We start from the raw sequence: 25647 nt of genomic DNA on the forward strand, positions 1-25647 counted from the left end.
GGCTCGCGCCTGGCGCGCGCTCCCGCGGAGGGGACGGAAACGGAGGGGGCGGGGAAGGCGGAGCGCCACGCGGGGTTCTGCCCGCGGCGCGCATGCGCAAAGCCGTGTCCTTGTCGCGCGCCCCGCCCGGCCGTGGGCTCGCGGCGCGAAGTGCGTGACGTGGCGGCGCGTGCTGTTACGTGGCGTGCTGTAATGCAGCGTGCTGTTACTGCTGTTATTGCAGCGTGCTGCTATTGCTGTAATGCAGCGTGCTGTTACTGCTGTTATTGCAGCGTGCTGCTATTGCTGTAATGCAGCGTGCTGTTACTGCTGTTATTGCAACGTGCTGCTATTGCTGTAATGCAGCGTGCTGTTACTGCTGTTATTGCAGCGTGCTGCTATTGCTGTTACGCGGCATGCTGCATGCTCGGGTGTCCGGGATGTGCTGCTTGTCCGTGCTCAGGAGCCGCTGTCTGGCTGCTCACGGCTGTTATTCCACATTTCTGCTGCTGCTTCGGAGCGGTTATCTGTGCACCTTTGGGTTCATTTCCCCGCGTGCCCTCAGCTGACTGCTCACCATTTCCATAAAAGTACCCAGGAAAGCACCTTGGCAGCTCTTACACATCAGGCATTGTTCAGCGCCTCGGCTTTAGTCCTCATACCTCAGCAGAAAAAGCTCTGACAGTGCTGCTTTGCTAAAGGCTGCTCTCTTATCGATTAACCTTGGAGCTGTCAGCATTCTGAAGTTTATTTTGATTCGCCGTTTATCTCCACGGTCGATAGTTGGCGTTTTGCATTCTCGGCTCGGATCTGCGGTCACTGCTGTAATGTATGCCACGTGCTGCATTTGCAGAAAGGTCTCTGTCACCTCTAGCAAAGAGCAAATCCCATTCTTGCATTGCTCAGATCTCAGCCTTTGTCTCACACTGGAGTGTTTTTGGTGGACGTGCAGCTCAGGGCACAGCCTGGCCAGCAAACAGCTGTGTGTTCAGTGCTGTCCCGTGACCCGAACTGCAGTAGAAAGCAAACGAAGACATCCTTTAAACTAATCTTAGAGGCTGTAAATCCTTCAGATATAACCCATATCTGAATTGGACGGAGGTTAAAAAGAAACTGACATCCATGCAGTTCACTCTTATCACCTACTTTAGCATATTAGATTAACAGTGCTACCAGAGCGAGACCAAGTCCAAATAACATGCTGGACAACCTTTATTCTCTTGAAATGCCAATTTCCACTTCCTCCTTTGCACGTACCCAAATAGCTTGGAGGAATCACGTTGCTCCATATTAAGTCCATGATAAATAACAATTAGCAGCAACAGCTGAGAATTAAAAACTCTTTCCTCAGTAGGAAATACTTTGCGTTAGTCAAGAGAAAGTGTCAGTGGAAACAGTAGCAGTCTCAAATATGGAAATGAAGCAACAGGAACAGAGATGAAATGGCACGAGGCTGGGAGGGGAGTTAGGAATATTCCTTCCAGAAAAGGTTGCTTGATAAAAATATAATGGTAGGTACAAAAAAATCAGGCAGGGACAACAAGGCACCACCATTACTTGTGCTTGCAGATCACTGCAATTCTCACTACTGCTAGCTTGAAATTCTGCTTACAAAACAGCTTCACTCATGAGGGGCTGAATGATGCTAACTGTGAGAGGAAGTGGTCCTCAACTTTCCTCACATGGAAAAATAAACACGGTAAGTTATGTCAAGTAACACCCTCATTTCTCTGAGCTTAGTTTACAATAGGACACTGTATATTGGGCAAGTAGTACAGATCGGGGCCACATCTGCATAATAAAGACAACACTCCAGCACCTTACATCTTGCAATACTGTAATTACAGACTTCATGGTTGGTAAGCATATTTAAACACAAATGAGCCCAACCACATTCTAACCTATTTGCATTTCATCCTCGTAGGTAGAATCAATACCTGTGACTGTTTGATGTAGCGACAGCTGTTGCAGTTTATAGATTTAGTGAGACATGATGAAAGCTGGACTGCTGGGCTTTGCCAAACACCCCTGTAACTCACATGCGTTGAACAAATACACCTTTGACCCATTCAGTTGCATTGGCATCAGCTACTTTGTGCTGAAAACATGAGTTCATGCCTAGTAGAAACGACTTATGTTTAAGGTAGAGCTGTCTTTTTTATTCTCAATACAGCCGTTCACTCTTGATGAAAAACTCGTACCTGCAGAGCTGTATTCTGAGCGCTGGACTGAGTGACAGCATGTGCACATGCACAGGGAGCAGTGCCAGCACTAACAGTGACACGGTACTGACTTCACATGACTCGTCTGGGAGGGGACAGCCAACTCCTGCCTGGAAACACCCCGGTGCCGGTGCCCAAACCCTCATAAAGTTTCCGCAGCAGTAGTGAAAGGTGAGGAGTTGTACTGTGAGCAGAAACAAAGGACCTCTCCTAGGCTACAGCCAGCGGGAGGTGAGCAAAGAGACTGAGCTCAAAGGTATTGTGGCTTGAAAATACCTGATTGAAACTGAAGAAATAACTAAAAGGCGCTGCCATGTGTGTGTTTAAAATACAATTGTAAGCTTTTCTAGGAACTGTAATTGCCTTCTGAGCTATGCAGAGCTTGGCACGATAGGAGACCCACCAGACACAACATCTAGTCCCGTATCTGACTGTACAGTGTGGCTGATGTGCAGCTTTTGTGGAGAGCAGGTAGGTTGTCCTTACATTTTCTTTTATAGGTTTTGTGCTTTCGCAGAGAAGTGGAAGACAAGGTGCTTTGCCACACTGGCCGTGCACTGTAAAGGTTGATTCCAGCGAAGTAATAAAATAGAAGATTCAAGCAAGAGGGAAAAAGGAGTCCCAAGCAGCTGGGCTGGCAGCCAGTCCATCACTGCAGACATCTCCAGTTATTCCTGCCAGCAGCAGGAGCACAATAGTGGGTGCAGTACAAGGGGAAGTGGGTACTGGTGCAGTCTCAGCATGGGACTGTCTGGGCAACAAGAAATGTAAGGGGGCATTAATAATAATAATAATAATAATAATAATAATAATAATAATAATAATAGTAATAATGTAAATTTTTAATACAAAAAGTATCTTTTTAATCAAAGTTTTCTAACAGTTTGGTTGTTTTTCTTTTCTGTTGATGTTAAGCATTTTAGAACATGGCCTGGACAAGCTAGTGCTTTCTGATAGCTGAAATGTAAAAGACGAAGCAGAGCTCATACTTAGTTGTTGGAGAAATGATGAAGTACGTGGAAATGAAAGAAATAGCTTGTGTTGGAATTCTTTACTGCCTAAAGCCAGAAAAGCACTGATTTACAGTTTCCTTTGGATCAAACTTTGTGTTAACGAGTCAGAGATAACCTCAAAGGAACTTCTATTTTAAACAGCATCGGTTCTGTCTAATGCTTGCAAATAGCTGCAGACAGCTGAGGTCTTCACTGGTTGCTTCAGGGCTGTATAACATGCCAAAAGAGATCAGTGCCAAGCAGTTGGAAGGACTTTTTGTTTGCTCAAACAGCCATGGTTACATGAATGCTTCTGTTAACATACCTGGTGCATTCTGAATCAGAAGAGATAATCGGCATAAAGAGAGCAATGGGGGAAAACACAGTCCATCAAAATGTATCTTGTTTTAGTGGAAATAACATGAAGTGTTTCTGTCAATAAAGGTAGAATATTGAGATTTTGGGGAGAGGGAGGGTAAGCAGAAATGGCAGTGCTGTTTCAAAACGGAAGGTTTTGCTCAAGAATGGCTCCTGTGATAAAATAATCCCGTGATTATTTAAAAAAAATAGGAGGAATAGAAACTTATTTACAGCCCCACAGAAAGTGGGGCTCAGCCAAGCAATGGCTTTCTCTTCCCAGCAGCTCCAAGCAGAGGTGCGTTCTCCACTGTGCCCTTTGCGTGCAAAGATGCAGCACTGCTGTACGGAGCTGCTGATGGTAACTGAGACATCTGCACCTCTCAGATCCAGTGCTGTCTGTTACAAGATCGTCTGGGAGTGCAATAATCTCTTACCACAGTCACTATGGCCAGCACTATTTACTGTCCTGTCACAGCAGAATAATTTCACTGTGCTGTTTTCTGTCTCTGCTGGGTGGTTGTAGAGAAGTTAGCGAGGCATACAACAAAAGGACAAGGGACATGAGTTACAAGGGGCATTCTGACTAGATATTAGGAAAAAAATACAGGAGAGGTAGTCCAACACCAGAACAGATTTCACAGAGAAGCTGTGGAGTCTCCCTCCGTGTGGATGCTCAGAGCTCAGCCCAAGGCTCTCAGCAACCTGATCTAACTTTGTAGTTGGTTTTGTACTGAGCAAGATGTTGGACCAAGTCTCTTCCAAGTGAAATTGGGTTGTTATTTTATGTAGTGAAGTAAAACATCCTTAAAGAGTAAGGAAAGTTTTGGAACAGGGACTGGAATGGCTCAAAGCACCATGAATGAATGGGTTATTCATTTATTCATTTGACGTGTTCCAACCTTAGTGGTGTTTTCATAGAGATAATCAGCACTCCTGCAGAGGACCTGTGTGACAAGATGAGAGCACACTGTGTATTGCATAACATAAACTCCTTCATCAAGATCAGGAGGTCTTTGCAATGAAGATAAGATCAGCTTGTCCCATGGCAAGTTATTTATGTTGTTCTCTCCAGACCAGCATGTTATTTGTTATTGTAACTCCTAGGATATAGTGCTCTCCATCAGGTGTATTGTAGTCCCAGTATATTTTACCAGTGAAGTTTTGGTTGGCAAATTTGACACAGAGGGGGAAAAAAATCAGAAGTTCTCATAGAGTAATTCTGTTAGCTCACAAAATCTCATAGTGAGGAGCTTTCTTCTCATCTTCCCATTGGAATATTTACAACTCCAGTGTTGAAATACAGGGTTGGGAGTTAGGGCTTGTGGTTCCACATCACATCTCTTCTTGTCTTTTTGTCTTTTTTCTTTTTTCTTCCCAGAACTGTTTCACTTCAGTAGTTTGGTGGACTGGCCTCATCTTTTTCTGTCCTTGAGTGAGCAGGGATACAAGTAGGAGGAAGGAGTCCAGTTTTTCTCTCTGCTGCCCATTGATCTGCAGACTAATCTATCGTAGGGAAACAGAGCTGGAAACACTTGAATAGACAGAAAATTTGTGAATAGACAGAGAATAGACAGAGTCACATTTGTGAGGCTGTACTCAGAAAGTCCAGTCTCCTGGATAACATGATGGTTTCTTTTTGGCAGTGTATTCCTCCTTTCTGAAACGCTGCATGAAGAATACTCCCAAGACGCTTGCTATCATCACAAAGGTAACGAAACATCATCTCTCTAATTAGCCATTTTCTAACTGTTTGTACCTTATACAGGTGCCTTGGAGTCTTCTTTGTACACTCCTTTGTTACCTTAGGTAACATAGTTTGTCTGTGCTTCATTATTGTTCCAAGTATGAAAAGCAAAACAGCTCGAATTGTGCCATACTCAGTAAATCTGTAATTCCTGTTATTAGAATTCACGTGCTTTTTTCTTAATGTCTGTGTGAAACCAAGAAAACCTTATGGAATGTCCTCTTAGCTTTCGCTAATTACAGTTTATGATAAGAGTGCAGCAATATGAAAACAGCTACGCAATATTCCCTATGGCAGGCACAGCACACCTCCTGAAACTGATCTTTCTGTGCCCAAGGAGAGCAGTTCAGACCCAGCAGCTCCTTCAACCTCGTGCTCGATGCTTTCCTTTTTCTCTCTGCTAAATTCAGAGGTGACAATCAACAGTCCAGTCGGAGCCAAACGCAAGGAGGTCTATCGTGAGGCAGCCACCTGCCCTTCGGGTTTTAATCCTGAAACTGACAGCTATTTCAGTCATTATCAACCACGGCTGGACTTAAAGCAGTGATGATTTTCTCACCATGCTCTGGGGCTGTATCTTCCAGTTCCTCTGCCACGTGGGTGAGGGCTGCACGGTGCTCTGCTGCATTAATACTTCATGGCACAAGCTCACATTGTAGTAGTCAGGTTTTTTGGTTTTCATTGATGTCAGTTTAGCAGCATTCCTGCCTTGTAGTAGAGCAGTCATCTCGTGTCATCGTTTGCTTGTCAGCCTTTGCAGGGCAGTTCCTACAGAGTGCAGCGTGTTTTTGGGACAGATTGAGGGAGAGAGCTGTACTGCAGCACACCAGCTTTGGTTTGGGCTCTTCTTCCATTTTAGTTTGCTACCCTTACATCCCCATCAGCATTATGGTAAAACACTTAACTCACCTCAGGAAATAAGGGAACTTTTGTAAGGCTTTCTATAGAAGTTTTTTTTCTTGTACAATAACGAAGGACGGACAGGGCACAGAGAGTAAATACCTCAGTTTTGCAACTAAACTTGCAGATGAAGTGATTTGCTGTTGTTAGTGGTGCATTCTTCCACCCTGCAGCTGTACAAAGCTCACTCAGCTCACTTCTTATTTCAGATGAAGAGAGACTCCGGGTATTCCACCACGGCTGCACATCAGGAGCAGGTAAAGACTCAAAGTCCATCTTTTAAAGGAAGTGTTGAGCAGGTGCCTTGGAAAGCTGGATGAGCTGAATAACCTTTTAAGAGCAGCAACACACTCATCAACTCTGACCACTTCAGCACAATTAGGAGGTCATCACTCATCATACGGAAACATTTTCCCAGCATTTTTTCCTCCCAGTGAACCGCAGCTGTAGCGCTGAGTGGTGAAAAGCCTCTTATTGTTGCTTGCATGGCAAGATACCATAATATTCCACATAGCCAGAAACTGTGCCACCTGACTGTGCCCAGTGCCAAAAGTGGTGCTGCTGAACAGCCTGGTTCCCAGCTGGTGTGCCCCAGTCTCTTTACCTTGCAGGTAGGAACTCCAATTGGCACTCCAGCTATTTAGCAAATTGTACAAGGCCTTTGATCAGTGGGTCAGAGTTTGGAAACCTCTCTGGAGGTGTTGCTTGCATGAAGAGAAACAGGGTGTTAGCACTTGGACTTGATGAACAAGATTTTTTTTTAATGTGAACTTCTCTGTCCCCACAGTTCATGTAATTACAGTGCATGGGATTCATTCACGTAGTCACTTCCTCGCGTGTGGTAAAAGCACAGCCTCCAAAAAAAACAGTTTCTATCAGAAGGCTTTGAAAATAGCTGAAGTGCTGAACTCTGGCTGCTCCCCGTCCTGCCTCAAAGCAGGTGGATCAGGAATCATTCACTTTTGTGAATCTTTGAGATCTTCAGCTGGAGGACACTCAAGAATCAAATGTCGTTTGCTCTAACTAAGCATTCCAACCCTCTAAAACTTGGGAGCTTTTCTTTGGTGTGTCTGTCATCTCAGGAGAAAGAAGGATTTGTAGGACAGAGTTCTGTTAAAAGACTCAAAGTATTTTATAGCTTTTTATACTTTTTTTTTCCCCTGAAGAATACCCAGATGGTGCTTCAGGCTTTAAAGATTCAGAAATCCTTATCTACTATCAGCATACATTACTGTAACATGGACAACGTGGATACAACTGGAAGCGTGTGACCTGTGAGAGCAAATGTCCAGCCCTGAACCCAGCACGTACTGTGTGGAGCTGGGACAGGTGACTTTTGCCAGCCTTGCATTCGTGGTGGAGTCTCCCACTGATAATGCTGGCAAATGATTGTATTGCTTTTAGAGTAGGCCTGTAGGGCTCACTGCCACGAAGCTGTAGGGCAAGAGTCCAGGAAATGACTTTCTCCTCAGTTGCCAGCTTGACAAAAAACTGAGATGATAGGAACAAATGTTTGTTTCAGTGAGGAAAGTTTCATTGCTAACGAGCAAAGTTCTGTCCTGGGACGGATAAACATTGCTGACAAGTTCTGGGCAATGTTTAATATTCTGTAGCTGATACAGAACCCAAAAGAGCTCCTAATGCTGAGAGCTGTGTTGAGAGGGTTCCTCCGTATTGCATTACCCAAAACACACCTGCATTCAACAGCTACTCCTGAGCTGCCTCTCTTGTTTGTCCTCTCTGCTGGGAGAGGACCAGGACAACAGCTATGAATCATGCTATTTTTACTCCGGTCTGTTTTTACAGCACAACGTACCAATAAAAACAGGAAGGACAGAGTTATGCACAGGGCACTACCTGGTTATTACACTGTATAGTTTTGAATTGCATTTGTTTTTTAGTCATCCTGCCAATAAATATAATGCACACTCACCTGAGAAAACTCAAACTAAGATTTCTGAACTCCAGAGTCAATTCCAACTGGGGCTATGCTAGAAGACAAATCGTTAATTATGTATTTGTCGTATATTTGATAAATACTTTAAAATATTTACTCAATCTGTTTCAATATATTTGTTCAACTATATTGAATACTGCTTTCTGAATATTCCTATTCCTAAAATCAAAAGGACTCTAATAATTTCCTCATTGTTGCTTAGTGAAGTTCAAGTCCTTACTGTGCTAAAGGATCACGTTAACATCGCAGTGCTCTCCCACTGCACGCAGGGAGATTCCACCAGCAGATAACATTTCTGTGACTGAGAGCAAGGATTTAGAGGACGCTGTACTTCTAAGAAGCTGCGTGTTTGAACTCCTTGTTGTTGTGCAGTTGTTCTGTATAGGTGGCACATGGTGCCTTCCAGACCAGCTGTACTCCCAGTCCTAGAACTGAGTTCTATCTGTGATGGGCAAAAGGCACAGCACAAGGCAACGTAACGTCCTGTGTTAGACCTCTGTTATGGGGGAAAGGATAAGCTTCTGAGCACGAGTCTGTCTTTAGAACCAGTCTTCAAAGCTGAAAAGGGAGCTGAGACAGTAGCTCCAGATCACCTGAGCACAGCAGTTCATCGTGACTGCAGGGGGAAAGCCCATTGCATGCTGGCAGGAAGAACAGACTGGTGGGGTGGCAGAGGTGCTGTGATGCAGCAGCATTCCTTACCCTCAGTCTTCCATTCCTAGTGTTCTGAGTTGTCCAGAAGCCCTTTGTAGCTCAGTTCAGGTACTGAGAAATCTATCCAATAAAAATGGGGAGAGAAAATTCCGTGGTCCTTAACAGCTGTTATCGTGTTCTTCAGAGTGTAAAACAATACAGGCTGACATAAGACAACCTGTACCACATACGTTTCAAAGACAAAAGCTCTAGCATAGCACAGCAGCGTGAACTTAACTCTCATTGCTTGTGCACAGGAAGAGAAGCTCTGGGCTGCTGTGAAGATGTCTGCCCTTGTCCTTGGCTCAGCCCTGCTCATATTCACTGCCTTAATGAACTCTGTTTCTTGGTAAGATTGCTCAGACAAAAGAGGCTTGAGGAGAAGTGTTTTTGTGTAGAGGGGATAAACGGGCTGTGAATGGATGAGTGACTAAGAACACTTGTTCCCACAGGTGCGTGCAAAAGATCTGGGATACTTCAGGCTACTTTTGGCAGACAACATGGCTGAAGCTTTACTACCTGTTTGAGGGAAGGGAATGGTCTCTTTTCCTCTTTGGTGAGTTCCTCAGGTTTACAACCCTTTGCTGTGCTAAGAACCATCCATGCAGTGCATTTAAACTGGAACATGGGCGTCCCATCCCCAACTCACTGAGAACACACGTAGCCTTCCATGCCAGCTACAGCTGATGGCACATCCGTGCTGCTTTGGAGTGGTTCCTCATTAGACCCATTACACAGGTTAAGAATTTGATCTTTTTGCTGCTGCTGAAAGCATAGAAATGGCTTCCTTACGTAGACATGCTCTTTGCTCCTGTGAGAAATGAATGACTCAGTAGAACTAATTTCTGAAAGTTGAAGTGAAATTAGTGAATTTCACGCTTGCTGTAGTGCATACACAACCCTTCTCCATCTGTGATTAACTGCTGGTGAACAGGCTTAGCAGGAATGTTGCAAGGTCCCAAGGATCAACTCAAACTTATCCAACGTGTATTTAAACGTCAACCATGAGGTAGATCCCCATTCTCCCAGAAAAGCCCACCGTTTTGGCAAATTTTAGCCTATGGGGCATTTATGCAGTTTAATTTCCTCACCATTCCCTAGATCTAAAATGGGTTTCAGAACCTGCTCGTTCTATTTTAAAGCATCACAGTGCAGGGGACCCAGCACACGTAGCTCCTAGTGAAGTCCTCTGGATACAATTACTTTTTCTTTTTTTAATCTGTCCGCAGCTCCCCAGGTATTTAAGTATCTGTCTCTTCCTCACGTCACAGGGGCTGCATTGGTTCCTAGCCTTGCTTTTTGGTGCTTCAATGGAATCCTTATGGTGGCTGATGTAACAGGAAAGCCAACTTTCATTACTCGGTATCGCATTCAGCTGGGCAAGAATGATCCTGTAAGTATTTCTGTGTGCTGCTTCTGCTAGCTAAATACTTCTTGCAGTCTGTTAGGTCAGGAAAGGGGAGAAGAAGCACTTAGGCTTTTCTCTTCCAAGCAGATAGCTCCCTTTTCAGCTTTGAAGACTGATTCTAAAGACAGGCTCATGTGCTAAGTATTGTATATCTACTGCAGAGGAAGGCAGTTCTTGTAATTAGGCTGCTGATCAGGTCTTGATAGCCCGCTTGTTAACAAGTTGATCCTACAGCTACCTAATGAAAGCAGCCAACAAATCTCAAAGCTCTTTGTCTTCCAGCTTAAAGCCACTGTGCTTCTGCTATAGCCCGGAATCCTGACTTCTTTTTTGCAGGTGGACACACAGAAATTGCGACAAGCCATCTACACAGCGCTGTTTAATCAGTTCTTTGTCTCCCTTCCCATGCTCGTGCCCATGTTCTATGTAATGAAATGGTGGGGCAACACCTTCAGCAAGGAATTACCCACTTTCCAATGGTTTCTTGTGGAGCTGAGCATCTTTACCTTAATAGAGGAAATCCTCTTCTATTATTCACACAGGTGAGCTGAGCACAGAACAGGACTCTGGTTTGAGCCCATGCTGTTAAGCTTACACCCATCTCTTGAAACAGGAATGGTCCTGGTTCACCCTCTTCCATCAGTCTTGTATTTAACCCATCCTTATTGCTTGAGGCTTAGCTGCTGCAATGCTGCTAGGAACTACAGGGAGCAAAAATGGGTAAAAACTACAGAAATGGCAGCTTAGGAAGAGAAAAAGAGCTATTTTATTTGAAAAGAGGAGAATGGGAGCATCCTGAAAGAAAAAAAGCTTAAGAATTCAGAGACTGATGTCCTCTTCACCTGAACAGCACCTACAAAATATAGCCTAGCTCCCAACACTACAGGCATTCTGACCATTTACTCCAGTAGTAGAAGATAAAATTGAAGCAAGGAAGGAAAAAGTCTGCAAGACCATGCAGAAGCAAGCACAGCATTCTCAGAAATACAGAGATTTCCCTTTTGGGCAATGGTAAAAGAAAACACAAGAGGCCATTTCTTACTAAGGGCCCAGGAAACTTAAAATCCTGTCTCCAATTGCTGCCAGTCGGAAAAGTCAGAATATGGAGAATATGAAGTGAGTCTTTCACTAAAATGTGCTCCCAAGTCTGAGCAAATCAGTCTTTCATAGACTTGGTTTTATGGGATGTATCAGAACTTAAGTTTAACATCAACCAGCGGACAGTGAAACCATTGGATGAGGGCTGATGCTAACGAGAGGAAACCACAGATCCTACACTGCCACTCCCAGCTCTAAGATCTGTTTTAGATGGACACAAGCAAGTCTCTGGGAGATGTTCTGTTACTCTGCATTCCTTTCTTATGGGGTGCAAAACTACATTTCTTTTTTTTCTCTACGTAGGCTTGTTCATCTCCCACTCCTGTACAAGCACATCCACAAGAAGCACCACGAATGGACAGCCCCCATTGGCGTGGTCTCCATTTATGCTCACCCATTAGAACACATAGTAAGTGGATTCTCCCATGTTCACCTTCCACTTCCTGCATGGAGTGCAGTTTCCATGGGATGAGGAGCAGCGGTAAGGGATGCAGAGCAAATGCTTCCTTGGAATCTTCTTTCTTAGAAGAAGCTAAGCTGCATTACCAGGAAGCCTAGCTGTAGAAGTGCTGCAGTGCCTGTTTGCACTGCACCTCACCAGCTTTGAGAGCACAAATCCAAGGGCCTCAGGTAGGTAAGGAAAAGTCTGAATGGTGTTTCCTTGAGCACAGAGCTTCCACTTCTAAATACCATCTCCTGTTAATAAGAGGCCCAAACTGCTCCAGGAGCTCTGAGAGTCTCCCTCTGACAGACTTTGGCTATAAGAATGACTTTTTGGTGCAGTAAGCTTGTGATCTGGGCACTGACAGCTATTCGTGTCACTGGGAGGACGCAATCATCACATTGCTGCATGTGTCCACACATCACGTGGACTTAGAACCTTTTTACAGCTTGCTTTCCCAAGAACCTTTTATTGCAAGTTTAGGGATCTGGGGCACTGACTGTATTCCACAGCGAGTAAACCTGAGTTGGCTCAGAGTACAATTGTATCTTTGATGATTATGTAGTTTTGGTATTTTCAGGTCTGCCCTTTATGCTGCTTGCACAAAACCAATAGACCCAGGTGAGACAGTTCAGCCCCTAAAGGACAGCCTGCTCATTGTGGTCCCATTAACGAGGTGGTTCTACTTCTCTTTTCTAGCTCTCCAACACGCTGCCTGTCATGACTGGCCCAATGCTCATGGGGTCTCACATGGTTTCAATCACAGCGTGGTTCTCCCTTGCTCTTGTAACAACGAGCATTTCGCACTGCGGTTACCACCTGCCCTTCCTACCATCACCTGAATTCCACGACTTCCATCACCTCAAGTACGTCCCAGCTTCCCTTTCTCCTCCTTCCTGTGCCCTGTCACTGCCTGCAGACAAAGCTCCTTTCTGAGAGCCAAGTGATTTTCATCATTCACATACAAGCAGAGAAACCTATCTAGTTCACATAACAGCAGATCAGAATGCTGTCAGGTCTTAGAGCAGTTAAACAGAGCTTTGGTTTCCAAACCAAGCTGCCTTCCCGCACAACTGCCATCTACCTCACTGACACCTACCCTCCATCAGCTGACTTGGAGAGCTTATCTAAAGCACAAGCACAGCAGCTGAGTCCAAGTGTTTCAAGTGTCCTAAGGTGACACGGGAGGAAAGCACGGAGTGTCTGAAGTAGCAGCTATTACCTGGACGTTCCCCAGCACAAACACAGACAGTTCCATGCAAGGCTATTCCTGGAAGTTCAGAAGATACTGTGTATGGTCTAGAATCAAAACAGAGCAGTGGCGAATCACATGGCACAATAAATCTGCAGTAGGAGTCTCCCTGAATCTTTCCCGTACGCTGAGGTTAGTGATGTTGATCAGGTAATGCCTTGGCCAAACAGCCTCAGTTAACACTCCTTGGCAAAGGTTCCCAGCTCCCTTTTACACCAGAGAGAGCAAACTTTCAGTACAGCGTTCAGGGATACTTACCAAAACAGAAGAAAAACAGTTTCCATCTCCCTGCTGTGCATTAAATTCATACAAACACTTCCTCAAGCAGCTTGCTTCTGCAGAAACAGAAGATGTGGTAGTTCTGATGCAACCTAAGTGCAAAGCAACACCCAAAATGTGGGCCCAGTTCTTGTTAACAACCATTTCATCTGCAGCTCGGCTCAGATGCTGTCTGGGCAGAACGGCTGTGCCAGCATCTGCAGTGCTGGGAGCACAGCAGCTCCACGTCTCTGGGCAGCCAGGTCTCAAGAACATGGCAAGGTGGGTGCCCAGCTGCTTCCACAGCTCTGAGCTGCTGGGCAGTGGTTCAGGCAGTTGTTCAGTGCCACCATTCCTGGATAACGATGGATTGAGGGGTTCATCAGAGCTGTGAGGCAGACAGGTACAGCAGCAGCAATCAGGTGAATGGCTTATCAGAGCTCTGAAAGGAGATGGGAACAGGGAGGGTGAGGTAACTTCAGTAACTTCCAGTGATGTTTGTTCTCCGTTTGACTTCCAGGTTCAACCAGTGTTATGGAGTCCTGGGAGTGTTGGATTATCTGCATGGAACAGATGATGTGTTCAGACAAAGCAAAGCCTACGAGAGACACAGGGTCCTCCTCAGCCTCACCCCGCTCTCCAAAAGCATCCCTGATATACCCAAGAGAGCAGGGTGAACCCTCCAGGCTGCAGCTCCTGCAGAGCCCAGGGATAAGGAGAGGAAGAGACAATGATTTACACTAATATTTTACTTGTGAAACAAGTTATTATTCACACATAATGAATCTCAAAACTGAACTTAAACACAATACTTGAGATGACTTCATGTACTGCCTGTTATTCTCCACCTAAAGCATGAAAAAACAACTCTAGAAAGGTATTTCTAAACCACTGCACTACTTCTTGGTTCCAGCTGCCTGCATGTAAGATGAATTCTAGGCTACGTGGTTTCAAGACTTGCTGCATTTTCACTGTTAAGGTTATAGCTTCTCATAGACCATGTCATGGCCTCTTCCAGCAGCATTCTCTAACAATACCAGTAAGGTCACTGTAACTACATACACAGGAATCAAGCCCACATGGCTTCAGACATCTCCCCTTCATGCACGTAACAGGCCTGCTTTTCCTTCAGCAGTTTTTCCACTCTGTAAGATGCAGGTCTGATTTCAGGGCTGTTCATCCTCATCAACACTCCACAAACCAACCTCTGCAAATGTAGAGTTTCTCCCACAGGAAAGATAAAGACATTTGGAGCTAAGATTATATGGGGGGAAACAAGAAGCCTCTCAGTCACTGTCCCCACAAGAAAGGAGGTCCCTTCAGCCTGAAATCCAACTGACAAGTCCTGCTACATCAGCTCCTACTTGCAAGCCTCGTGTGTCAGCTCATGGCAGCAGCTCTTCCTGCACTGTCCTCCAGATCCTCCAACCACCCTGCGCCAGCCAGCCCATCCGCAGAGCCTACAGCCCTCTGTGGAAAACACAATGGTTAGCACAACAGAAAACCCAAACCGCACTGTCTTTTGAAGTTTTTATTTTTATACATTTTTTTTTTGTATTAAAAAGGAAAAAGCATAATTACCACAAATTACAAAGGACTAAAGCATTACTAGAATAATGAATCACATCAGCCTAGAAAGCAGATACTCTGAATAATATTAATGTTATAATACAAGCTCTCATTCAAGTATTTTACATTTTTCTCTTTTCCTTTTATATGCGATGATGATCCTAGCACATGGGTCAAAGATTATGTACTATCGACAGAAGATGGATCATGTACAGCGGGCCATATTAACAAGATTTTCCTCCCAACTGATAAATGGTCTGTGATGAGTCATTTTAAGTTTGTCTCTACGATAAATGCGGCTGAAGAAGGTTGCACACACTTTCTAGTCTGGGGAACAGAAGGCTGAGGTTGGGATATAGCCAGTCTGAGAAGGGCCAGCACATCGAACCATCGCCCTGTTGTCCCAGCCACCGAGGCTGAGGTCTTACCCACGTGACCTGAGCGAGTCGGAGCAGGCAGGCAGAGCCTCCCCTGGGTACAACTCAGCGATGGTTTGTGAGATCCAAGGATTTCCAACCCCAGCAGGAGCGGATCAGGCTGGGAGAGGAAGGGGGGAGCAGGGCGGGCTGCCTTCCCTACGGGCATACATCTGCACCAGGGAGGCTCGGGGACCAAGTGCTGCAAGCACCCCTCCCATGACAGCTGTCACCGTCCCCAGCCCACCCACAAGACTGCCACTGGGAGATGGGGACAGGAGGGCAGCAAAGGCCTTGAGTGACCCAGAGTGCTGCAAAGGGGCAGTGGTACCTGGGTCGGTCCATGCTCTTCTGGAGCTCCCCACTGAGGGGATGTGCTTGTCACAGATACGTCGGTCCTATGTTCAAGTGTCTGCAGAAAGTGAAGCTGTAAACTACTCATTGAAATGCTGCCCTCCAGGCACCCACTCTGTGCCACTGAGATGAAAATTTGCTTTTTAAAAAAGTCATTCTACCTGTATTGGAAACTTTAAAAAAAAAAAAAAAAAAAAAAAAAAGAAAAGAGTCAGTGAGGCATTTAACATCAAGTGTAGCAACCCTCTCTAAAAGAGCCTAGCATCCATTTCTAAACAGTGACAGTGACATAACCAGTCTCAGAGGAAACAGGAGAAAATAAGCATTGCAAACACAGCTTGCTACATTTACAGGTTTCTTTTTTTTTTTTTTTTTTCTTCTCTTTTTTCTTTTTTTTTTTTTTCCTTTTCCTTTTGATAAAATAACTGGAAAGGCATTAACAGCTAAAGGCCCCCTCTGCACCGCCACGCTGAATGTGTGGACACGTGGCAGCATGCTGAGGTTCACAAATCATCGTTACAGTACAGTCACCAGTCTGAAGCAATGTGAGCAGTTGCCAAACCTCGAGGGAACCCATGGGCTACAGCAAAAAGCTGCTGACGGGGGGGTGCAGCAGGGAGAGGGACAGACAGGCAAATGGAGCAGCAGTACTATTATTATTATTATTATTATCTTTCTTTCCTTTCCCCCCCTCCCCCCCAAATGAACATATTAAGCAACAAAGTCTCCTCTGAAACACACCGTCCAGCTTCACTGCTGACCCCTGCCAGAGGTCTGGAGCTGCTGCGAGTGCCTGCAGCCATGCAGGGGTCAGCAAGTGGCATTGCAGTCACAGGAATAAGAGCACCTGATTGCTCAGATCGTTATAACAATTTAAAAAAATCATTATATATGATCATGATGAAGCATCCAAACTAAAAGCAAGGCCAAACTCCTTCCTCAGCAGGAGGACAAGAGGGATCCAAGCAAAACCACACTCTGGACAGCTGTCCTATTTCCCTGGGGCAGAGCGAGCCACGAGCGACGCCTGATGCACAGTGCCTGATGCACATGGCTGCACAGCACCAGCAGGGTGTGCACGCAAGAGGGGGAGCACTGCAGCCCCGTCCCCATGCCTGCTGTAGGACACGAGACAGCCATGCAGAGCTCAGCCCTTGAGCAATTCCACTGTACCTGCAGATGTCATCACCTGCCCTGCAGCACAGAGCAGCTGCCTCCTGCCCCAGCAGCAGGCACCAGCTGAGCAGGCTGTTTGTTTCCACCTTCCCTTCACTCTCTGGAGATGCTGCTGTCCCATGGAGATGCTACAGGGCACACAGCAGCATGCAGCTCGCTGTCCCCTAACAGAGACTGCAACGGCTGGGATCTCTCCTCTGACCTCCTGCAAAAGCCACCCTCAGCCACACCAATGCAACCAAGCACTGACTCAGAGAGGAAAACTCTTCTGTGCCAAGACCAGACAGAGCCTCAGCCTCAGAAACTAGAGGGATAATTTCAGATCAGTTCAAGTTCTGGAAAATTCTATGGGACATTCTTTGCCTCTTCTATCACCCAAACAATTCCACAGTCTGTTCCACAAGGAACATCTCCACAGCAGGAGTTTGTTTCTCCTAGTTTCCTGTTTTGTTTGTTGCTCAAAAGCAGCTCATCGGCATCCAAAGAACACGCACCAATGAGAGGAACACAGGGAACGCAGCAAGGACCACTTGCAGCACGTTCAAACCTGCTGCCACTTGCACGCAACCATCAAAACTTCTCTAACAGCCTTGGTCAACCCCAAGTCCAGGCTCCAAGGCTTTTCCTTCCCAAAGCAGGGCCAAGCCCTGTCACATGCACTGTATCAGAGATCCGACTCAGCTCACAGGAGAAGAGAAATGCAGACATAACAGCTGAGGCTGCAGTTACACCAAAGCTAATTGCCAGCCCAGCCTGCGTACGCTGGGAAACCCAGAGCAAGTTGAGGACCTGGACATAACATCCCAAACCCAGCCTCCAAGCGGTACCAAGCTGCAGAACGTTGTGATAGCAGCAGACAGACCAGAACAAGATCACATCATGAGGAAACAGTGAAGCAGCAGCTGCCCAGTTTCACTCAACCCTCGGCTATGCTCTCAATCCCAAGTTCACAAAGCTGCCCTGTAGACCAGTACCTCTCCCTCACCTATAAAGCAAGACTTTGATGCAGTGTCAGTTCAGGAAGGCAACATCAGCCAGGATTCAGCAAGCAGCTGCAGCCACTCCAACCTCCAGCCCCTTGCCCATCTCAGCACCTTGAGTTCTGCTCAGCACCTGGTTACTCCCACCCGCAAGCCTCACAGCCATACAGACACAGCCTAAGGACTCGGCTCCCTCCTGCAGCTACAAGACACAGTGCTGTACTGACTTCGAAATACTTTAGGGAAATGTTCGTTACCAGCTTTTGATTTTGCAGAGGACAATGCAATCAGCTGCATCTTTCCACAGCCCACCAAGCGCCCGCTCTGCACCATGCAAACACAGCATGCTCACAGCACATGAGGACAGCGTGCCAGAGTTTCAACCAAGCCAGCTGCAAAGCACAGGTCCTGACCCAGGGCACAGAGCAGAGCAGCAGGGCAAGCAGCTCTCACTGAAGAGGTGCTCTGAGCCGGGGGCACAAATCTCACTCCTGGACCATGCCCCCCCCCCCCCCACAGCCACGTGTTTGTGAGGGATGCAACCAATATGAACCTGGGGAGGATTTGCTGGCCACAGCCCAGCCGGTGCTGCACAGCACAGCCCCCAGGACATTGTCACAGCCCCCAGTGCAGCTACCCAGGCAACAGCCCTCCTCCAATGGGCAACTGCCTACTGGGACATAGAGCAAGATTCACTGGCTGGCAGCAGGAGTTGCACTGTGTATCAGACAACAGCATCGGGTTGCATGAGGCCTTGCCTGCCCTCCCAGCACCAAAGTCCCTCCAGCTGCCTCGACAGACACTGCCCACCTCCCAGGCACAACCCAGGCTGCCCAGAAAAGGCCGAGCGATGTCACAAGCTCACAGTCACCGTTGCAGGGAGGATGCTACAGTAGTATGTACACAACATAGGACTTCAACTACTTGGTGAGCACAAGTCTGGAGTATGACTGCCATCGGTGCCTTCCCTGCAGGAGCGTCCCAGGGAGCTGTGGGTTGGAGGAGGCTGCAGGGCAGGTGGGCTCGGCAGCAGTGCCGGGAGGAGTCTGTGGGTGTGGGCCAAACGCCCAGCACGCCCTGGGGCACGAGAGGCCAGTCAGCCTCCCCATTCCAGCTCCACCATAAGGCAACTTTTTTTTTTTTTTTTTTTTTTTTTTGTATTTTTGTGGTTTTTTTTCTTTTTTTTTCTTCTTCAATTAATATATCCAAGGAAGAAAGCAAAGGAAGATGTCTTTCTAGAGTTTTTTTTGTTGTTGTTTCAGGGGTATTGTGTTTTCTCGCTGTTGTTTGTTTCATTTTTCCAAGGGAAAAGGAAGAGGAAGGCTCCTTCAGCAAAGTCCTGTCTTTGCATGCAATGGGCCCTGGGCAGGCGGCTGCGGCATCCACGCAGATTTCCAGTCCAGGTGCCTGCCAGCCTCCCAGCTGCCATTCTTGCAGGAAGGAGTCACAACAAACCTATCCTTGGCAAAGGTCCTTTGGTTGATTTCCAAATTGTCCGTGATGGAAGGGAGAAGAGGTGGGCAGAGGGAGAGCCAGACCCGCGAGAAGGTTGGAGATGAAGACGCTGGGGAGGACGGACCGGGAAGACCAACAGGGCTGGGTGCCTTTAGCGACGGTTGGTGTCGAAGAAGCACTGCCAGACATGGGATGGGAAATGTCAGCCAGGTCATGGAGATCAGAGGCTCCGCAGCACTGCAATGCTGTGGCTTCGGCCCCTGCGAGGGAACCTCACTCCTCCGAGCTTCCTGGCCAGGCTGCCCAGCGATCCAAGGGGTGGGGACACAAAAGGAGTCACCAGGGCTGCACAGAGCGGACTTGTTTTGGTAAATCTGGACAAACCTCTAGCAATAATTTAAAACTTGATATATATATATAATAATAATAAAAAAATCTCCCCTTTCCAACCCAGCCAGAATATTTTTTGAAGATACACTAAGACACGAGCGTGTGCACAGGAGGGGAGGGATGAGAAGGAAAAGCAAAGGGTGGATCTGGTGGGGGTGGGTCTGGCTCTGGTCAGGTTTGTAATAGCAAAACGGTGTTTTAGATGCGAATCGTCTTTGCTTTCCAGCCACAAGAGGAAAAAAAATCATGTGCGTTGAAGTTTCTCCCAGCAGGCTATTCCTGGGCACCCACATTCCAACTCCCTTCCCATCACACCCCTCATCCTCTTCTCTGAGCCAGTCCCCCACAACCCATCCCGTCTCCTGGTGGGAAGCAGAAGCTGCATCCTCTCTACTTCCCCACTGTCTGCGACTCTGCAGCAGGGACTTGCTGGCTCAGGTTTTTGGCATCCTCTTGTGCAGGCTGACTGGGCAAGGCGTGGGCTTGGCTGGATGGGCACTGGCTGACCGTTTTGCTGGAAGACTGGGATGGGTAGCGCTTCCTGCCATCTCCCCCTGACGTCGTTGGGTATCTCTTGTGTCCACCTTCCTCTCCCATGGGTGGCTGCAACAGAAGCACCCCAGTATCAGCACAGCCTCTATCAAATGCACATTCTCTCCCCTGGATCAGAAAGCATCCCTGCTGCAGGCTCCTGACTGCAGCCCCTCTGACCCATGGGGAACACACATACCTACCCAAGTCACACAGTACTTGGACAGCTGCTCTCCTCTCCAAATTCACCACTGCCAAAATTGCTGACAGTCTTCCAAGAAAGAGCAAGCCGTCACCCTGTGCTTAAGGCACCTCCTTCCTCCTGAGAGGAACAGTGTCCAGCAGTCTGGGAGACAAAGCTACACAAGGCCAGCTCCACTCAAGCCATTAAGGCTCACTTTCCTCCTGTTTTTCTCCTCTCCCACCAAATCACCAGGGAAGAGGCAGTCATTTATTTCCCCAGAGAGCTGCCCTGAAGCTGATGTACAGTATTCAAACCCTGCAGCAATTGCTTTGCTTTAGAGATATCAAGGCAGTAGTAACTGGAAGTCTGATTGATGATTCAGACATTATATGAAAGACCCAAGAAGTAAGAAAAAGACCTAGCATGTGTCTGCATGGGCAGTGCATGCAGCTCTGCTGCTCCATTCAAACAGATATCCTCCTCTACCTACTCAATGGTTTATCTGCACTCATCACATCCATCTGAGCCACATCTCCAAACCTTCACTCATCTCTGCTCATATCCTTGTGCTCCAAGGATGGTGTGTAAGCCTTAGCTCCTCAGCTCCTGTTCAGTACCTGAACTGATCTCTGAGTACCTGAGCTGGCAGCAACACCAGCACAATGCTGCCATATCCAGCCTCACTCACTGCCCAGCTAAGGTACAGAGAATGGCCTGCACTTTCCAGGGAAAGGAAAGCACACAGGGCTTCTTAATAAATTTCAGCCCTGACTGGCTTCTGAGCTTTTGCTGTCTCAGCGATGCAGGATCCTTCAGGATGACACAAGACTTTGAAGTGCTGAGGCTGCTTGTTCTTGGCCCAGCTGCAATGATGCACTATGACACTAGGTGTCACTGACTCCCCTGGCCACAGTGCTCAGCAACCCTGTCTTGAAACCCTCTGCCCTTGGAAAGGCCTTGGAGCAGCTGTGGGGGTCCTTCATGGTGGTGTGTGGGGGCACTGTTTCTACTCACGTCCACTCGGAAGTCCTCGAGGCGCTTGAACTTGCTGAGGTATTCTTGCAGTTTGCTGTTGATGTCCAGATTTTTGGCTTTGGAATATTTTAAGAAGGCCCAGAACTTTTCCAGCCCATAGAGCTGGCCTAGAGGGAGAAGAAAATCAAACCAGGAGTCAGAAGTCTTTCCTCAGGGCTTCCTCACTGCCTGTCCCATGGGCCCACCTGTCCTACTGGTTGGCACTGACAAAATACAAGGAACCTGGAGGAAAGCAATCTACGTCAGCATAGGGCAGCACCCTTGATGGGAAATGGCTCCAGGCTCTGTGACTGGATTGGTGACCACAATGAGTGGTGGGAAAGCTGTGACTTTCCACAATCTAGCTCCATATTCCCATAGCTCCATATTCACTCCACCCTCTCCTGCAAAGCAAGCAGCTCTGCTCTGTGCAGGAGCATTTCTTACCTGCAGGACAGCAGGGCTCAAGGATGTCACAGCCTGTCACTGTCAGACACAGAATTACATGGCCTTCCCCAGGTCACAAAAGGAGGCACAAGAGCACACGTTCATCCAGGCAACATCACTGCTAAACTCAGGTGAAGGCAAAGGAGACACTTACCAGCTTCATAATCCTTGATGGTCTCTTCTTGAAAGTCTTTAAATATGTCTGGCCGGAATTTCTTCTCCAGCCCATAGCTGTAGTATCGGAAAAGGCACTCCAGACCATACCTGGAAACAGAAGAGTATGTGGTGCTCAGACACTGGTGCATGCAACACCTAGGCAAGAACCCTGCTGCATCTCAGAAAAAGGATGTGATCCAGGGTGGTCCTGGTCTTACCTTCAAGCCTTCAAAGACTAAACACCCTTCCCACAATCCCATCTCAAAAAAGGCCATTCAGCTCTTCCTCTCTTACCTGTATCCCTCTTTCCCATCCTCCACAGCCAGTTGCTTAAACTCCTCATACATTTTCTTATTGAAGTGATCTCGTAGGAAGAAGGACCAGAATCGGAAGAGCGTGTTCATCTCCTGGGACTGACCAATGCCCAGCCGCTTTCGCTCTGTTTGGGAAGAACGGCTGGTTACAAGACAGATGCTTTCTCCCAGGGAACCAGCCAGACACAGGGGATCTCACAGAGGAAGGTCTTATTTTATATATATAAATTTTATACATATTATTGGACACCATTAACTTTCTGGACCATGAGGAATTATCTGCCACCAGCAAGCTTGTCCTCCAGGACCCTGTCTACCACTGTGTGTGGACTCTGCTGCCATACCCCATGCCCCTGTACAACAGATCACAAGCACCCTGCCCCACACCCAGAGGGAGGAAGCCCTCCCCACATGCCTACCGTTAAGGCAGCGCCGACGGTACTTGTGGTAGACGTGTTGCGTGAAGCCGTTCTCCTTGAGCAGCTCATGGGAAGGATGCTGAAACTTGGGCAGGGACTGCGGGGTGCAGCCATAGCTTCCAACGGCCGGAGTTCCCTCAGAGGGGCTGGAGCTGCACACAAGAGAGCCTCATCAACCCCCTTCCTTTTGTAACCAGACAACAAACAACACAGTGCAGTCACGCTCCACTCTGCAACACTCATTTGTTTGTCCCACCTGTGAGCGCATCCACTCCAAGTTTGGGACCTGAGCTACAGAGCATCCTACTAGAAAGGAAACCGACACTCCCAGATAAATTGTATCTCGTTATTTCAAAACTGCAACATTTCACAGCTCCCTCTAGGATGAGACAGGTCCCAGCTCCTTCTGCAGTCACTTAAGAGGCGACCTGCCCTACGAGATCAAACACTGCCCTTCCCTCACTTGCTCTCTTTCCTTTTTTGGTCCCTCCATGACCCCATTCTTCCATCTCCAGTACCTGATGGAGGCAGTTCGGGGTCTATGCTCCCGGGAGTCCATCACCCAGCCCACGTGGCACTCCATTGGGGGGTTTGAACTGTGCCTTGTCTTCCTCTTCCGTGGGGTCTGTGAGACACAGTACATCAGGGACATGTTTGCTTCCTCTCCACATCCCAGCTGGGAAGTCCCAGCCTCCCACCCAACACCCCAGCCCTGGTCCTACCTTGGCATCTATCGTCCTGCCCTCCTTCACCACTGGGTAGAACCGGGGTGTCTGTGTAGGGTCCTTCAGCTGAGGTGTGCGAGGGGTCCTGGGGGTCCTGGCATTGCGGTAGTTGGGTGATTCTGGTACGGTTGTAGGCAAAGATCGGGCGATGGTTGAAGGTTCAGGTACTCCAAACAGCTTGTTAGCCAAAGCATCTGTAGGTACTGCAGAGACAAACCACCCGAAGCTGGGTCAAATTGATCTCTGAGTACAAGAGCATCACTACAGCCAAAGGGCACCCACTGGATTACGATCTCTTGGACACATCCTAGTCCTCCTGAGACAAACAACTGCAAAGCCAGTCTGCAACCAGAGAAATCAAAGCCTGGCAGCAGGAAAGCAGACACTTTCAGGGACCCTGCAAAGTATCTGCTTTCTAGGGGAAGATCACACCAGTGCTCTGCCTGGGCATCAGATTCCACCAACAGGCAAACAGGGCCCAGCAGATAACTGCCTTTAAAATACTTAGCAAGGGACACTGAGATGGAAGGATCCAAGAGGAAAGCCTCATGGAAGTCTGCCCAGATTTCCTCACTCTGTGGAGACACTCCTGCTTTTGGGCCTCCTCTTTTGGAACTCCAAATCATTTAGCTGGGAGAACAACACCCCACTGGGAAAGTTAAACAGCTGTGGTTCTACTTGCTTCCCTCTAGCTATTTCAGAACCCCTGAGGACCACTCACCAAGAGGAAAGGGGACAAATTCAGTCCTACCCATTCCTGTCCAAATTGTCTTACCTTGCTGGAACCTGGGGGGGCCAGGAGGGACCTCCTGGTTTGGATCCACGGGGGGTTCTGGGGTCAGAGTATCAAACTGCTCCCTGCTGATCATATTCACCTTCTTGAAGTTCTCCACCTCTTGCTGCATTGGAAGAGGAAGATGATAAAGCAACCAAACACTCTGTTGTCCCCTCATCTCAACAGCTCACTGTGACCACCACACTGCTCGTGCAACAGCCACAATGCTGAGCACAAGACACAGCTTCAGTCACTGCAAGAGCCTGGGGCAAGTTCCTGACTGCAAGAGTCACCAACCTGGGACTCAAACTCAGAGAGGCAGGTGAGTTTCCTATAAAAAAAAAAGCACCAGCCTATGCAAACTGGCAGAAAAATGGAGAACAGCACAGGCCAAGAGTGTCCCAGTCATCAATGAACAGTAACTGAGGTCTCAAGAGACCGTGCCATTAAGCAGTAGGCACTACAGGCAGTGCAGACAGCTAGCTCCTTCAAGTCATCTGCCGCTGCCTATACACTACTGCAGTATTGAACAGCCAAGACCCTGGCAGACAGCAGATCAGTGGACCACATTTTCCAGGTCACCTGGTTACCAGAACCTCAGTCTACTGGCTGCAGCCTTACAGCACATAACAGAGCTGTATTTATCCCAAACATAGCACAGCATGACACTGGAAACCAGGAATCCTGAGCTCTGCAGCAAGATCAGTCCCTGCTGAGCTCTGTCCCAGTCCCAGGCCAGGAGCTGCTGTACCAAACCCAAACCATCACCATGGCCAACCCACCATACCTCCCTGGGAGGAGCCATGTGGCCCTTGTGAATTCTCCTCCTCAGATCAGCCTCTCTCACCTTGATCTGTGAGTACTCTGGCTCAAACTGCTCTGTCCACAGGTCTTGCTCATAGTAGTACAGCCCGTCATTGATCACCTTGGCCAACTCTGAACTCATTTTAGCCCTGGATGTGTGGTTGCCAGTCCGGTCTCCACCAGGATGCCGACGTAGGTATGGAGGCGTCTGAGTCACGATGAGGATCTTGTTCACATCCCGATCATCAATTTCATAATCTGAATCCTCGTCTGACCAGTCGGTGAACGTGTTCTTGCGGCCATCCATCTGCTCCATCTCCTCATCAAAAAGGAAGTCCAACTCCTCGGGTTCATCTTGGTCCTTTTGCTTCTGCTGCTGTGGGGTCTTTGATTCCTCTGGTTTCTAAGGGTAGAAGGAGCAATGGTGATGCAGCACAAAGAGCACACAGAGCACAGGCCTACTGCTGGGAGACCCAGCTCTTGCCCTGTGTTTCTTTATGACAGCCAGAAGTTGTCTGACTGGGGAGAACACCTTATTTATATCTCTGTCACTTGAGGAGCAGCCACAAAGTAGATGGGGGCATCGCTCATGACGAACAGACCTAACGTGGTCTGAAACCTGCTGCTCACTTA

General features: G+C 47.6%; 2 protein-coding genes across 15 annotated transcripts in view; one reads left to right on the forward strand and one right to left on the reverse strand.

The window, feature by feature from the left end:
- Positions 1-15852, forward strand: part of FAXDC2 (fatty acid hydroxylase domain containing 2) — a 15910-nt gene extending 58 nt beyond the window's left edge. Inside the window, exons 1-11 of one of the 12 annotated variants that reach the window (XM_048961073.1) lie at positions 102-2672; positions 3117-3213; positions 4472-5261; positions 6407-6454; positions 9105-9196; positions 9300-9403; positions 10119-10240; positions 10592-10797; positions 11657-11762; positions 12495-12661; positions 13826-15852. In XM_048961073.1, coding sequence (XP_048817030.1) covers positions 5223-5261; positions 6407-6454; positions 9105-9196; positions 9300-9403; positions 10119-10240; positions 10592-10797; positions 11657-11762; positions 12495-12661; positions 13826-13982 — 1041 coding nt within the window. In that variant the 5' untranslated portion in view covers positions 102-2672; positions 3117-3213; positions 4472-5222 and the 3' untranslated portion in view covers positions 13983-15852. Of the gene's footprint in view, positions 1-101; positions 5262-6406; positions 6455-9104; positions 9197-9299; positions 9404-10118; positions 10241-10591; positions 10798-11656; positions 11763-12494; positions 12662-13825 lie in introns of those variants that run through there. The other 11 variants (XM_048961065.1, XM_048961069.1, XM_048961070.1 and 8 more) reach the window with 11 other exon arrangements.
- The window catches only part of LARP1 (La ribonucleoprotein 1, translational regulator), a 43113-nt gene continuing 33280 nt past the window's right edge, over positions 15815-25647 (reverse strand). For all 3 annotated transcript variants that reach the window (XM_048961062.1, XM_048961061.1, XM_048961063.1), the window contains exons 12-20: positions 25058-25417; positions 24211-24334; positions 23433-23638; positions 23229-23335; positions 22711-22862; positions 22272-22416; positions 21976-22085; positions 21375-21502; positions 15815-20248 (exon numbers count right to left, since the gene is read on the reverse strand). In XM_048961062.1, the coding sequence (XP_048817019.1) occupies positions 20036-20248; positions 21375-21502; positions 21976-22085; positions 22272-22416; positions 22711-22862; positions 23229-23335; positions 23433-23638; positions 24211-24334; positions 25058-25417 (1545 nt within the window). In that variant the 3' untranslated portion in view covers positions 15815-20035. The remainder of the gene's footprint in view (positions 20249-21374; positions 21503-21975; positions 22086-22271; positions 22417-22710; positions 22863-23228; positions 23336-23432; positions 23639-24210; positions 24335-25057; positions 25418-25647) is intronic.

Source organism: Lagopus muta, chromosome 14, assembly GCF_023343835.1.
Source record: "Lagopus muta isolate bLagMut1 chromosome 14, bLagMut1 primary, whole genome shotgun sequence".
Lineage (NCBI taxonomy): Eukaryota > Metazoa > Chordata > Aves > Galliformes > Phasianidae > Lagopus > Lagopus muta.